The 15462-nt window shown below is 56.0% G+C and overlaps 1 protein-coding gene across 1 annotated transcript in view; it reads right to left on the bottom strand.

Annotated features, from left to right (window-relative positions):
• RAB10 (RAB10, member RAS oncogene family) overlaps positions 1 to 12625 on the bottom strand; it is a 46964-nt gene extending 34339 nt beyond the window's left edge. The window contains exon 1 of the mRNA XM_059469695.1: positions 12125 to 12625. Within this exon, the coding sequence (XP_059325678.1) occupies positions 12125 to 12251 (127 nt within the window). The 5' untranslated portion in view covers positions 12252 to 12625. The remainder of the gene's footprint in view (positions 1 to 12124) is intronic.
• Between the last annotated feature and the right edge of the window lie 2837 nt (positions 12626 to 15462).

Raw genomic sequence — 15462 nt, forward strand, 5'->3', positions numbered from 1 at the left:
CCTGAGAAACAGGAAAAATGTGCCTTTGAAAATGTGGAAACAACTGGAACAATGTCACACAACACACCCAGAATCAACATTTCTTACTACCCAGAGCACTGGAATCTCCTGAGGCAGCACTGGAGGCTGTGACACTTGTTTGGATTTTTCAGGTTGCTGTATTCTGCAAGAAGGTTCACAGACCCCAGAATGGTTTGGGTGGGAAGGGACATCAAAGTTCATCCAGTGCCACCCCTGCCATGGCAGGGACATTGCCACTGTCCCAGGTTGCTCCAAGCCCCAATGTCCAACCTGGCCTTGGGCACTGCCAGGGATCCAAGGGCAGCCCCAGCTGTGCCAGGGCCTGCCCACCCTGCCAGGGAACAATTCCTCATTCCCAGATCCCATCCAGCCCTGCCCTCTGGCACTGGGATCCATTCCCTGGGTCTGTCCCTCCATCCTTGTCCCCAGTCCCTCTGCAGCTCTCCTGGAGCCCCCTCAGGCCCTGGGGGTCCCCACTGGTGCTGGCATTGATCACAACAGGGAAAAGCTGTGCTGCAGGTGGTGTGTGACAGGGACAGAAATGCAGAGAGCTGCTGCCACTGCTGCCCCTGGGGCAATGAGAGTCCCCAAATGACCACAGGCCTGCTGTGGGGTGACAAGCACAGTCTGTGCTCCACAGGCTGCCTCAGCCTTGCTGCTGCTCCTGGGTGCCAGGGCAGGACCTGAGGAGGGGATCCCATTTCCCAGCGTGTCAGAGCTGCCCAGGATCCCACCAAAAGCCCTGCAGCCAGGGGAGATTCCTGCTGGGTGAGGTCTCCTTATGATCCTCAGAGCATCTGGGAGCTTTGAAAGCTTCTAACCCTGCAGGTGGGCGAGACAGAGGTGGTGTGGGACGTTCTGCTCCGAGCAAGTGCAGGTGCTGTCACCGGCAGCTGCCAGAGGTGACACAAGGACTGTCATGCTGTGGTTTGGCACCCTGGGGCTGCTGCTCCAGCTGCTGGCAGAGCTCTGCTGCAACCTCAGCTCTTTTCCTGTAAATCCTGGTGATGTTCTCTGACACAGCCCATGCTGGGCTGGAGCTCGGAACAACCTGGGAGGTGTCCCTGCCCATGGCAGGGGGTGGAGTAAGGAACATTAAATGTTCCTTCCAACCCAATCCATCCTGTCATTCCATGCCCCAAACCCAGGCAGCTCCATCTCCTGTTCTCTGCTGGGTCAACGGCTCAGGCACACTGGGACACGTCCCTGAGGCTGGGGACACATCCCTGACACTGGGGACATGTCCCTGACGCTGGGGACACATCCCTGACACTGGGGACACATCCCTAACACTGGGGACACATCCCTAACACTGGGGACACATCTCTGACACTGGGGACACATCCCTGAGGTTGGGGACATATCCCTAACACTGGGGACACATCCCTGACACTGGGGACACATCCCTGACACTGGGGACACATCTCTGACACTGGGGACACATCCCCGAGGCTGGGGACACATCCCCGAGGCTATGGACACATCCCTAAGGTTGGGGACACATCCCTGACACTGGGGACACATCCCTGACACTGGGGACACATCCCCGAGGCTGGGGACACATCCCTGACACTGGGGACACATCCCTGAGGTTGGGGACACATCCCTAAGGTTGGGGACACATCCCCGAGGCTGGGGACACATCCCTAAGGTTGGGGACACATCCCCGAGGCTGGGGACACATCCCTGTGGCACATGGCCACCTCAGCTGGCCACCACTGCCAGCCTAACCCTGCTGCAGGTTTGTGAGCCCCTCTGAAGAACACACAGCATTTCTGCTCACTGAAACAGGAATGAGACACAGCAGACTCCCAGAGAACTCACATTCCTGTCCAGGCTGTACTGGACAGACCCACAGGAAGCACAAATCCCAAAGAACCAGACAGGATTTACTTTTGCTCTTCCCAGATATTTGTGTAGCTAAAATAACTAACTAAGTAACTTTGTTGCTTACTGGGAAGATCAATAAGTTCCCTGGAGATGAAAGCCCTTCCCAGCACACCCAAGGAACCAGGAGTGTTTAGGGACTCCTTTAACCAGCACTCAGCTGTGCTGAGACTCCACACCTGAGCCCCCTCTCCAGTGACAGAGGCACACACACATCCTGCCACGTGCACAGGGCTGGAGGTGACAGCTCAGCTTCCAAGGAGCTCCTAATCCCACCTGGAGAAGGGAGAGGAGAGGATGGATCAGACACAGCCTGAAGCAAGCCTGGGAAGGTGTGAAATCAATGCTGCTACCTGAGGAACTGGAAACTTCTAGGTACTACCAGCATTCCAGTGACCTGAGTTCAGGCATTTATTACAGATCTGCAGTAATGAAAGTGCAAAGTGCCCTCACTGCATGCCAGGTGTCACCTCCTGCCCTCAGGGGGACTTGGTGGGGAGGAAGAACAGGTACCATGGCCTGCTTGGAAGGGCAGGAGGTGACACCTGGCACATAAATAGGTCAGACATCAACAGGTGAGCTCCTACTTCCAGGTGCCCAAAGTCAGCACCTGAGCACCTGAAGGGAAATGTAAAATCACCTTTAGTGTAGAAGATTGCAATGGTGAGACCTGAAGGGAAATGTAAAATCACCTTTAGTGTAGAGGATTACAATGGTGAGACCTGAAGGGAAATGTAAAATCACCTTTAGTGTAGAAGATTACAATCCTAGTGAGGCCCACTTACGACATAACCATCTCAGGACAGAATAACTTATCTGGGATCAGGTACAGCCCATTCAGGTAATGCTGCCAGGAAACAGAGGCAAGAGTTTGCTCTCATGAGGTGCAGATGAGCCATGACAAAGCCCAGCCTTCCAGAACCTTCCATAAATCCAGTGGCTGTACCATCCCCTGACCCAGGCCAGGTCAGCCACCCTCCTGGACAAGCTGAGATGACACCTGAACCCACCAGAGCACCACCCACCCTTGGAACCAGGATTTAAGGGTTCTGAAGTTCAGATCTGAGGCCAGGACAGCCTCCCCAAGCATGATGCTGATCCCAGCACCAAAGGAACTCCCAGCACACACAGCAGCAGCAGCACGATGCCACAGCAGAGCCGTGGGTTTGGGAAGAGACATTTCCAGCACTCCTCCTGGTCCAACAACAGCTTCAGTGCATCCAAACATGAAAGCACAGCAGTTTGAGAAGCATCCTTGAGGGAAAAGCTGTTCAGGTATGGATGTAGCTGTAAAAATCCCATACCTGTTGGCTCTCAAGAAAGCAGGTGTCTCTCTGGGAGCACTAAGTCAGATTTTGGAAATGCAAGACACAAAGGAGTGCTCCTCCAGGTTACAGAGAACAGTCACAATCCCAGTGGGAGAGAAAGCCTGGAGTTGTTTTAGCTACAGAACAGAACCAAAACATGCAGAGACTTTAGTTAAACCCACACAAGACTTGTAGTCAAACCCACACAGAGAGAGGAAAACCCACACAGCTGAGCTGCACCGAAACACCAGACATTCAACACAACCTGCACGAGCAGCTCTGGTCTCTCCCCTGCTCTCCAGGGCCACACAGGGAATTCCCACAGCACCAGGAATTTGCCAGGCTGGTTCTTCATAAAGCTTTTCTCAAACACCTTACCCCCTCACAAGAGTTACACAAAGCAAGGCTGAAATCTCTACTTTTTGCTCTCTTTGGTGGCACAACAGGATTGCTGGAGAATCCGTGTATCCTGCTCTGCTCTGGGGTGCTGTCTGGGCATTCCTCAAGCCCAGGTGGGATGAATTTTGCTGAATTCCCTCAGCACCAGGAATTTGCCAAGCTGGTTTTCCAGAAAGCATTTCTCAAACACCTTACCCCCCCCCCCACAAGAGTTACACAAAGCAAGGCTGAAATCCTTCTCTACTTTTTGCTCTTTCTGGTGGCACAACAGGGCTGCCACTGCTGGAGAATCCATGTATCCTGCTCTGCTCTGGTGCACTGTGTGGGCATTTCTCAAGCCCAGGTGGGATGAACTCTGCTGGCAGAGCAGCCCTGTCCCAGCCACCATCCCTCCTGAGGCTCTCCAGCTCACCAACAAGCAGGGACACGCTGGCTTTCCGTGCTCCAGGGAGGAGGAGCAGGGAGCAGGCTGTGGGTACCCTGGGTGGGGAGAGCCCACGCCCTGCTCTGGGGCTGCAGGGACAGAGCAGGGCCTGCCAAGGCAAAACCCTTCCCTGGACCTCAGGCAGCAACATCTGCCTTAATTCTTCAAGTCAGGGTTGATTCTTCCTGTCCCCTGATGAGGTTTTCATCAATAGGCTCTCAATCAATGCCCTAATTAAATATCAGTATTGACTTGGAGAGTGGAAGAGATCAAGTGTTTTCTCAGGGTAAAGAGAATTGGTGAATCACAGGATGGTTTGGTGGGAAGGGAGCTTAAAGCTCATCCCATTTCACATCCTGCTATGTGCAGGAACTCCTTCCACCATCCCAGGGTGCTGCAAGTCCAGCCTGGCCTCAGACAGCTCCAGGGATGCAGGGGCAGCCACAGCTTTTCTGGGCAACTTGTGCCAGAGGGAAGAAAATCTTCTGCAAGAGCATAAAAGGTTTTCTTTCAAAAGACATAAACCCAGGAGTCAAGAGGAAAACACTTCTCTGCACCTCCCAGTTGTGTTTATCATTCAACAAAGCACTAAAAACTAATCACTGGCTACTTAAAACAAAGGCTGTGCTCCTGCTTAGGCATTCATGAACAAGTTTCTAGCAACACCAACAGACATTTTGTTTGGCCTCTGAAAATTCACAAGCAGCCCACAGATCACGAAGCCTGTGCTCCAAATCTGTGCACACATTACCCCAGAAAATATCAGTGACTTCCTAACTCCTCATCTCTGTCACTGCTGAAGTGACAGCTCAGTCCCCTGCTGGAAACAGCGATGGCTTAACTGGAGCAGCCAACCTGGGCACTCTGCAGGGCTCCTGAATGTGCTCAGCACATTTGGGGAGCTGAGTTTCAGCTGCACATCACCAGTGTGTCAGAGCAAGGACAGAGGAGCAGCAGGGCTGCCAGAACAGGGCTGAGCCCAGGGAAGCAGCTCTGCAGTGCTCACCTCCTTCCCTGACCAGCTTTGCCTGAGGCACCGACAGCAACAGCAGCAGGAGAGAAGAGAGCCCAGTTTGGGGTTTGTTTCATACTGGGAGGAGGGAAGGGCAGGCACTGGAACTGCTGCCAACAGGTCTGTGGATGTGGAACTGCAACCAGAAAGTGAATTTTCGTGGGGAACCCCTCAGGCCCAGGGCAGTGCCCGTCCCCTGTGCTGGCACTGCTGGGGCACCTCCAGTGCTGGGGGCAGCTCTGGGCCCCTCCTGCCAGGAGAGACCTGGAGGGGCTGGAGCGTGTCCAGGGAAGGGAATGGAGCTGGGAAGGGAATGGAGCCCCAGGAGAGGCTGAGGGAGCTGGGAAGGGAATGGAGCCCCAGGAGGGGCTGAGGGAGCTGGGAAGGGAATGGAGCCCCAGGAGAGGCTGAGGGAGCTGGGAAGGGAATGGAGCCCCAGGAGGGGCTGAGGGAGCTGGGAAGGGAATGGAGCCCCAGGAGAGGCTGAGGGAGCTGGGAAGGGGCTCAGCCTGGAGAAAAGGAGGCTCAGGGGGGACCTTGTGGCTCTGCACAAGTCCCTGACAGGAGGGGACAGCCAGGGAACAGGGACAGGACAAGGGGAAATGGCCTCAGGCTGGGCCAGGGCAGGCTCAGGGTGGACACCAGGAGGAATTTCTGCATGGAAAGGGTGCTCAGGCCTTGGCAGGGGCTGCCCAGGGAGGTTTGCAGTGCCCATCCCTGCAGGTGTCACCTGGATGTGGCACTGAGTGCCCTGGGCTGCTGACATGGTGCAGACTGGGCACAGGTTGGATGGACAGGCTGGGAAAGCTTTTCCAGCCTCAGGGATCCTGGAATTCTGAGTACAAGCACCACCTCCTCTGCTGTTTCCATGCCCCCTGCTGCCCTATCACTCCCCCAGCACAGATCTGGAGGGTAACATGAGGAGCCCCATCAGGGAACTGCTCCAGCTCAGCTGAAAAAACAGCCACGTTACACAGAGAAGTTTGCAGCCAGCTCAGTTCCTCAGCTCCTCACCACAGCCATCCCCAGCTCCTCATCAGCAGCTCTGTGAGGCGTGTGCAAAACTGCTGCTCATTATTCACTGCCCTACATGAGAAAAAAATCCCCAACCACTCACACACAAAAGCCCCAAAAAGCCCTGCTAAAGAAAACCAAAACCAAACCAAGCTTTTTGTACAGCATCACACAACTCCAGCTCGCTCTGTCACCCTTCCCCTGGCTGTCCCAGCACACAGAGGAGAGGACAACCCCCCTCCAGGCCAAACAATGCCTGTCCAAGCTCCAGCAGCCCAGAGCCCAGGGGATTCCCAGGCTCCAGAGCACTGTATTCAATGCCCACCTACAGATTCACTTCCATTTTCTACTTTCATTCTGAAGCCACCATCTTTTCCCCTCTGAAATTCCCCTGGCAGCCACCTCCAAGTGGAAATGATTTTGGCCTCTCCTGCTGCCTGATGGGTTCAGGTCACAGAAATGGCTGAGCAGGAGTTGGGATCGGGGGGGCTTTGCTGGGCCAGGGTTTATTGGGATTTTTCCTTGTCTGATTCACCTGCTCCATGCCAGGCTGAGCCCACAGCCTGGGCACAACACGAACACAACTCACAGCTGGTAGGATACAAAAATGGGATATAATGATGGAATATGGAATGGTTTGGCTTCGAGGGACCTTGAAGCTGACTCCATTTCACCTCCTGCCATGGGCAGAGATCTTCCACTAAACCAGGATGCTCCAAGTGCTGTCCAACCTGAGCACAACACAAACACAACTCACAGCTGCTGCTGCTCCTGCAGGCAGGATACAAAACAGGGATTTAATAATGGAATTATGGAATGGTTTGGCTTCAAGGGACCTTGAGGCTGATCCCATTTCACCTCCTGCCATGGGCAGAGATCTTCCACTAAACCAGGATGCTCCAAGTGCTGTCCAACCTGGCCTGGAACAGCCACAACTTCTGGGAACAGGCAAGCCAGCACTTCCCACTTAACCCCTGCTTTATTTGAATCCTGAAACTACTTGGTTTTCAAACTTCATTGCATCCCCTGCACAGCAACAGCATCTTCACCTCTCAAACCATCATTTGTTTCCCAAAATCTGGCAAGTTTTTCTCCATTCTCTACCTGGGGATCCCTCTTTCCTTCTGACATAAATATATCACAATCCTGAGTGAACAAATCCTCCCAGGATGCACAAACAAACTTGGATTTATTACCTGAGGACTACTGAGGTCAAATTTTTAAAAACTTCAGTGCTCCAATGTGCCAAGATGAAGCAATTTCAAAGCAAGTGGTTCTAACTCAAATTCAATTCAAATAAAGGCAAAAGAAAGAATTAAAAATAATTATTTCATCCAAATAGTTTTCCTATACTTTCACATTTAAAATACCAGTTTTGCACACTCTTAGCACAGCTTTGGTTGTGCTCAAAATAAAACAAACCTCAAAAATCACTGGTTTTTATCTCTGGATTTCCAGACTTGCAGCCAGGTGAGTAAAGCTCAGGAATACAAAATACAGCTGCACCTCCAGGAGGGATAAAGATGCAGGGAAGTTTTACCTCCATCAGGAGCACTGGGAGGGATAAAGATGCAGGGAAGTTTTACCTCCATCAGGAGCATTGGCAGGGATAAAGATGCAGGGAAGTTTTACCTCCATCAGGAGCACTGGGAGGGATAAAGATGCAGGGAAGTTTTACCTCCATCAGGAATACTGGGAGGGATAAAGATGCAGGGAGGTTTTACCTCCATCAGGAGCACTGGGAGGGATAAAGATGCAGGGAAGTTTTACCTCCATCAGGAATACTGGGAGGGATAAAGATGCAGGGAAGTTTTACCTCCATCAGGAGCACTGGGAGGGATAAAGATGCAGGGAAGTTTTACCTCCATCAGGAGCACTGGGAGGGATAAAGATGCAGGGAAGTTTTACCTCCACCAGGAATACTGGGCAGGGATAGAGATCCAGGGAAGTTTTACCTCCACCAGGAGCACTGGGATAGGAAATCTCCCAATGCTCACACACCCTTTGTTCTCCTGAGCTGTTACTAGAGATTTCATGGGAAAACATTTTTGTGACTCACCTTCATTTGCATTAGACTTAGTCAGACAACAGTGATTACACGCTTAGGCTCAGCTCTGGCATTTAAATCCTTCAGCAGCCATCCTGGCCAGAAGAAACTCCCTCCCTACCTGTTCCAGGTGCCAAAGGCTGGACCTCAAGGAGCTCCACAAAGTGTGCCCACCTCCTATGGATCCTTTATACACAGCTCCCTTCAAACCACCAACAACTGACACACTGAGTGCCAATAAAGATATTAAAAAATAAGATCTCAGGGATATGCTGCCTGGAAGTTACTCATTTTTAACATTCAAAACAAAGACAATCTGCTGGGAGAGCACAAAAATGAGGAGGAGCAGCAGTGCCAGAGGGGCAGCTGCACCCACTCATTGACCCTCAAGCACCACAATTCTCAAAACCAAATACCATAAAAATGGTTTTTGCACCAGAAAATTGCTGTAGAACAGTAAAAACTTAAAATTATTTGTGATGGACTAAGCCTTCCAAGGTTTATTCCTTTTGTACCTGCAATGAGCAGGGCAGGGCTGAGGCTCAGGCCTGGCCTCCCCAGGGAGGTTACCATGACTCTGGGATTTCTTGCAGAAATGCCAGCTGGAATATTTATAGTGCCTGAGAAGGGGCAATGAAATCACTCAGGCTGGCACCTCAGCACATCCAGGAGCTTAACTGCTGCTGCAGCAGGAAATATTAGATTGAAGTGACTCAAAGTCAAAGTGAGACTATGGCAAATCACAGGGGCACTAAGTTACCTCCCAGCAGCCACCACGGAGCAGGGTCCATGTGCAAAGATGGAATGTGAAGTGACAGAAGTCACTGACATGAAGCAGAAATGTTCTGTTAGGGTGTCTTCCCTTACATATGCAATCAGGCCTTTGGTTTTAGAGAATTAAAACCTTTTTCTCATACCTTCTCCTTAAAAAGAGGTCAGTTTCAACATTCCTTAAGATTCTTCTTTTCATTGCAAACTAAAGATGGAGCCTTCAGTGCTTGAAGGGAACCTACAGAAGAGCTCAGAGGGACTGGGGACAAGGATGGAGGGACAGGAGCCAGGGAATGGTCCCAGTGCCAGAGGGCAGGGCTGGATGGGATATTGGGAATTGGGAATTGTTTCCTGGGAAGCTGGGGAAGGGCTGGGATGAATTCCCACAGCAGCTGTGGCTGCCCCTGGTTCCCTGGCAGTGCCCAAGGCCAGGCTGGGCATTGGAACACCCTGGGACAGGGGGAGGTGTCTCTGCCATGGCAGGGGTGGCACTGGGGGGGCTCTGAGCTCCCTTCCCACCCAAACCATTCCAGGATTCTATGAACCAGCCCCCAGCAAACACCCCAGAGTGTTTTTGGTGTGTCCCAGGCTGTTGGTAGAGCTGTGAGCAGAGCTGCTGGGGTTACTCAAACACAGGAGAGCCCCAGCCAAGGATCCAGCCACAGTCACCTCCCGTCACCCACCGTGTACACAGGGCTCTGCAAACCACATTTCCTTGTTGCTACAGGTCACAGACTCCAGGGGGGCTTTCCCTGAAACTCTGCTCTCCCAGCTGCAGGGCTGGCATTTCCCTCCATGGAAAGCCCTTTCCAGGTTCCTGGATTGTCACTGCTGCTGCAGGGCCAACCTGGGCAGGTGTGAGAGCTGCTGAGAGCAGGGGGAAATTGAAATCCCATTTTCAGCCACATTGCTGCACTGTTTGGGATAACACAGAGAACTGAGTGGACCTGGATAACTCAGTGTTTGGGGTCTTCCTTCAGGGATGGGCTGTTTTTCTCAAGGTGCTAATGGAGGTCACCCTTACAACTGACATTGTCTGCACAATTCCCTCCAGGTTTCCACACCAACTTAAAGAAGAACTATGGAAACAACACATTTAAGGCATCTTTGGGCAGTTGAACACCACGCAGAGAATCGATTTGTACCCCAACACCTGCCAAATTCCACTGTGAAGACACAAACCTGTCACAGCTACCATCTCCAGACATACAGGTCAGAATTCAGGGAATAAAACACCTCTGCCCTCCAGTTTAGGCACTCCACAAACAAACAGCCACTGGTGTGACTGGTGAGAAACACCTCCAAAATCTGCACATGCACACTTCTACTCATCTTGGTGATACTCCTCTTGAAGGCCCCAAAACTGCACAGTCAGACCAGCAACTAATACTAATTAGTAAAAGCACGAGTTGTTGGAGCAGGAGCCACTGTGCCTGCTGACTTTTCAACTATGACGTTGACTATTTTTAACTTTGAGAATTGAAATAAACCTTCCCAACGAGCTCCAAAGGCAAGGAATGTCATGTGATCCCAGCAAGGATCTGCCAGGCAGTGCCAAAATACACCCTGGCCACAGCAGCAAACCCATCTGGCCTCCCAGAGCCAGGCTTTGGGAAGGGACATTAACTGTCACACAGTGCCCAAAAATTCACCAAAATGCCAAGCTGAGGCCCTGAGAGGTTTCAGGAAATAATTTTCTCTTAGCAGTCACAAAGGGTTTTTTTTTCACTTTAAATTTCCCAAGCCTTGCTTAAGAGAGCGTTTTTATGTGCTATAGTCTGAGGTGCAATTTTTAGGTGATATTTCATCAGAGATAAGGAAGTGCACAGGGGTGAACTCACACCCAGCACCAAGATCTACACTAACACTCCACGTTCCCTCAGCTGCATGACCAGTGATTTAAGGGATTTACAGCAAAAACAAAAAGTCAGATCCAGTCCAAACCCCTCAAAATAATTTTCTTTTTTATCTAAATGTGGGTATCCAGTGCAGCACCAGTGGGTGCTGCAAGAAAGCTGAGACAGGAATGACCCTTAATTTCCAGAGCCAGCCACCAAGAAGGTGACAAGCTGCTGACCGGTTCATCTGCCAAAAAAAGACGTTCAGGAGAAGCCCTGTGGTACACCTGCGATGGAAGGATTGGGTACCAGGCCTGTCCCACGGCACAGATTGCACGGAAAAGCCAAAGACACGTCCCTCGTTCATGATGTCACGGCAGCTCTACCTCGGCCAGGAGGTGCCGAGGGGGGAAGGACAGCTTTGTCGGGCGAGAAACCAGACCCCACCCACGAGCGCGATGGTTTGCGAGGCACCTCCATAGCGGTGCAAACGCGGGCACGGCGAGCCCAGCGCCCCGCAGGCACCGGGATTAACGCTGATGGAAGGGGCCAGGTGGGCTCCGGAGGCTGCCACGGGGCGGGGGGGGACGAACTGGCGGCGCAGCCCCCGCGGGGGGGACAGCGAGGGTCGCCCAGGGTCACCCAGAGCCCAGGGAGGAAGCAAAGCCACCCTGCCCTGCCCTGCGGCGGGGGCGAGGCGGCGTCGGGCGGCACCGGGGCGGCTCGGCCGGGGCTCGGCACGGGCACGGGAGGGGGACACGGGAATGGGGCTGGGGGGACACAGGGGGTCCCTGAGGGGGTGCAGGAGTGGGGCAAGGGGGTGACACAGGCCATCCCTAGGGGTGACACAGACACGGGGCTGGGGGGGGGTCACAGGGGATTCCTGATGGGTGGCACAGGGTGTCTCTGAGGGGGGATACAGGGGTGGGGCTCGGGGGTGACACAGGCCATCCCTAGGGGTGACAAAAACACGGGGCTGGGGGTCCCTGGGGAGTCCTGATGGGTGGCACAGGGTGTCCCTGAGGGGGGATACAGGAGTGGGGCTCGGGGGTGACACAGGCCATCCCTAAGGGTGACACAAACACGGGGCTGGGGGTCCCTGGGGGTGGTAGGGGGGGGTCACAGGGGATTCCTGATGGGTGACACAGGCCGTCCCTAGGGGTGACACTGGGGGCTGGGGGTCCCTAGGGAGGGAGGGGGAGGTCACAGGGTATTCCTGATGGGGGACACAGGAGGGCCCTTGGGGGCTGGAGATAACACAGGCGATCCCTTGGGGGTGACACAATAACGGGGCTGGGGTGAGCACTGGGGGTCCCCGGGGGTGACACAGGGCCGGAGCTGAGGGGGGTACGGCGGTGGGAACCGAGGGGTCCGCAGCCCCGCCACGGGCGGAAAAGCACTGACCAATGGTGGAGATGAAGGTGGTGTTGAAGGCATCGTCGGAGAAGCGGAAGAGGACGCAGGTCTTGCCGACCCCCGAGTCCCCGATGAGCAGCAGCTTGAAGAGCAGGTCGTAGGTTTTCTTCGCCATGGGGGAGGGCGCGGCGGCCGCCGCCGCCCCTCCTCGCCGCCTCCTTCACCGGGCCCGGCCGCTCCCGAGGGCGGCGGCGACGGCGGAGGACGAGGAGGAGGAAGAGGACGAGAGGGACGAGGAGGAGGAGGAGGAGGAGGAGGGGGCCCACAAAATGGCTTCCTGTGGCGGGGCGGCCTCGCGCGCTCCCCGCGCCCGCGGCTCCTCACGGGGAGGCGGCGGCGCCCGCCCTCATAACCCCGCGCTCCGCCCGGGCTCCGCTCGGCTCGATGGGCCCCGCTCGTCGCCGGCCCTTCCCGGTTCTCCCCCGGGGCTCGCGGCGGCTCCTCAGAGGCGCTGCCGAGGCTGCGCGCGCCGCCTCCCCCGCCTCACGCACCGCGCAGGCCCGGCGGGGGCGCGCGCGCGCGCGTACGCCGCTGTGACGTCACCGGGGCGGGGCGGCGGGTGCGGGTGACGTCACCGCGCGGCCCCCGGAGTTCGTTTGTTTTGTGCGTGGTTTTTTTTTTTTTTTTTCTGCCCGGGATTCGCGGCCCGGGGAATGGATGAGCTCCGGGAGCGAGGATCTCGTGGGGTTTAACGGGACCGGGTGCTTGTGCTGCTGCACTTGGGTCGGAACAAACCCTCGGATCCATCCAGGCTGGGCATGAGCACAGGGAGAGCAGCTTTGGGGTGTTGGTGGGTGAGAGGCTGAGCAGAGCCTCCAGAGTGGGCATCAGGAAACGGAGACATTCTGCTACTCTGCCCCTGTGCCCAGGTGAGAGCCCACCTGCCCCAGTCCTGGGCATTCCAACAGCACAAGGACCTGGAGCTGCTGGACAGAGCCCAGAGGAGGCGCCAGAGCTGCTCCAGGGCTGGAGCCAGGCTGGCAGAGCTGGGGGTGCTCACCTGGATGGGAGAAGGATCCAGGGAGAGCTCAGAGCCCCTGGCAGGGCCTGAAGGGGCTGCAGGAGAGCTGCAGAGGGACTGGGGACAAGGCATGGAGGGACAGGACACAGGGAATGGCTCCCAGTGCCAGAGGGCAGGGCTGGAGGGGATTTTTGGAATCAATTCTCGGCCATTCCCGCGCTCTGCCCCGCTCAGGTGCGCTCCCGCAGAACCCCCGCGTGATGACGTCACCGGCGGTCGCGCGACCCTAGGGGCTTCGGTCCCGCCCTTGCGCCGGCGAAAGCCCCGCCCCTCGCTGCGCTCCCCGTGCTCCCATTGGCTGGGCTGGCCTCCTCCCCTAAGGGGTGGAGTGACGTCACTGAGCGGGGCGGAGCGCGGGCGGGGCAGGAGGCGCCCCCTGGCGGCGCAGGCGTGAGGGGGCAGAGAGCCCTGAGGGGAAACCGGAGAGGGCCGGGATTGTGGAAAGGTTTGGGTGGGAAGGGACAGCAAAACCCATCTCATTCCACCCCCTGCCATGGCAGGGACACTATCCCAGCCTGCTCCCAGCCCCAGTGTCGATCCTGGCCTTGGGCACTGCCAGGGATCCAGGAGACAGCCCCAGCTGCTCTGCCCACCCTGCCAGGGAACAATTCCCAATTCCCAATCTCCCATCCGTCCCTGCCCTCTGGCAGTGGGAACCATTCCCTGGCTCCTGTCCCTCCATCCTTGTCCCCAGTCCCTCTGCAGCTCTCCTGGAGCCCCTTCAGGCCCTGCCAGGGGCTCTGAGCTCTCCCTGGATCCTTCTCCCATCCAGGTGAGCACCCCCAGCTCTCCCAGCCTGGCTCCAGCCCTGGAGCAGCTCTGATGGCTCCTCTGGGCTCTGTCCAGCAGCTCCAGGTCCTTGTGCTGTTGGAATGCCCAGGGCTGGTGGAGTCCCTGGGCACAGGGGCAGAATCCCCCTTTCCTTCTGGCCACACTGGGGGATCAGCCCAGGGCTGGGGGATTTCCAGGTGCTGGCACACATGGCCAGGCCATGCCCAGCCTCTGATCCAGCAGCATTCCCTGGATGAGCTGGAGGGGATGGCTCAGGTGCTGACCCAGCACGAGGAGCCCAAGGACCTCCTGCACCTCATGTATTTGCAACCTGGACATGGGGAATTCCCTCACACTTCCTGCTCTTCCCACAGAGGGGAGGAAAGCTTCTTGCAAGAGCCAGGCTGTGGAACCAGCACTGAAGGCACCGGAAACGCTGCAGATGCCCCATCACAGACCCAACACTCCTCTCACGTTGAATCCTGAGCTCTCCCATGGTATGATCCAGCATACTGCCAACTGCAATTTGCTGTCATAATTGAGTATCCAGCTGTCAGTAATTTCCCACTGTTTGCAGGATGAGTTAACTCATGTGGGGGCAGAGGGGCTGGAAGGCTGGAAAAGGCCCTGAGGGTGCTGTGCCAACAGCTGGACACATGCCCAGGTGTTCCAGAGGCCAATGGGCCCTGGGCTGTGCCAGCTCTGGGGTGGCAGCAGGGCCAGGGCAGTGCCCGTCCCCTGTGCTGGCACTGCTGGGGCACCTCCAGTGCCGGGGGCAGCTCTGGGCCTCTCCTGCCAGGAGAGACCTGGAGGGGCTGGAGCGTGTCCAGGGAAGGGAACGGAGCTGGGAAGGGAATGGAGCCCCAGGAGGGGCTGAGGGAGCTGGGAAGGGAATGGAGCCCCAGGAGAGGCTGAGGGAGCTGGGAAGGGGCTCAGCCTGGAGAAAAGGAGGCTCAGGGGGGCCCTTGTGGCTCTGCACAAGTCCCTGACAGGAGGGGACAGCCAGGGGGGTCGGGCTCTGCTCCCAGGGAACAGGGACAGGACAAGGGGAAATGGCCCAGGCTGGGCCAGGGCAGGCTCAGGGTGGACACCAGGAGGAATTTCTGCATGGAAAGGGTACTCAGGCCTTGGCAGGGGCTGCCCAGGGAGGAGGAGGTGTCCAGGGAAGGCCTGGATGTGACACTGAGTGCCCTGGGCTGGGGACAAGGTGGGCATTGGGCACGGGCTGGACTGGATGCTCTGGGAGAGCTTTTCCAACCTCAGGGATTCCCTGCAGGCTGTGTCCCTCCCAGGCCCAGCTGTGACACAGGGCTGGGTGTATTTGCTGTTTTGGTTCCCACCCTGCTGGCTGTGCAGGCTGCTGCCCCCGCTGTCCCTGTCCCCTGGCCTCTGTCCCTGTCCCCCGAGCCCCGGCAGCGGCTGAGCTGCAGCGCTGACACAGCACACACAGCAGCCACAGCACACACACACGGGGTTATTTTTAGCTCTTTGCTCGAGCAGAGCACAAACACTTCCTCTGTGACTGAGCAGAGAT

This window comes from Ammospiza nelsoni, chromosome 3, assembly GCF_027579445.1.
Source record: "Ammospiza nelsoni isolate bAmmNel1 chromosome 3, bAmmNel1.pri, whole genome shotgun sequence".
NCBI classification, from domain to species: domain Eukaryota; kingdom Metazoa; phylum Chordata; class Aves; order Passeriformes; family Passerellidae; genus Ammospiza; species Ammospiza nelsoni.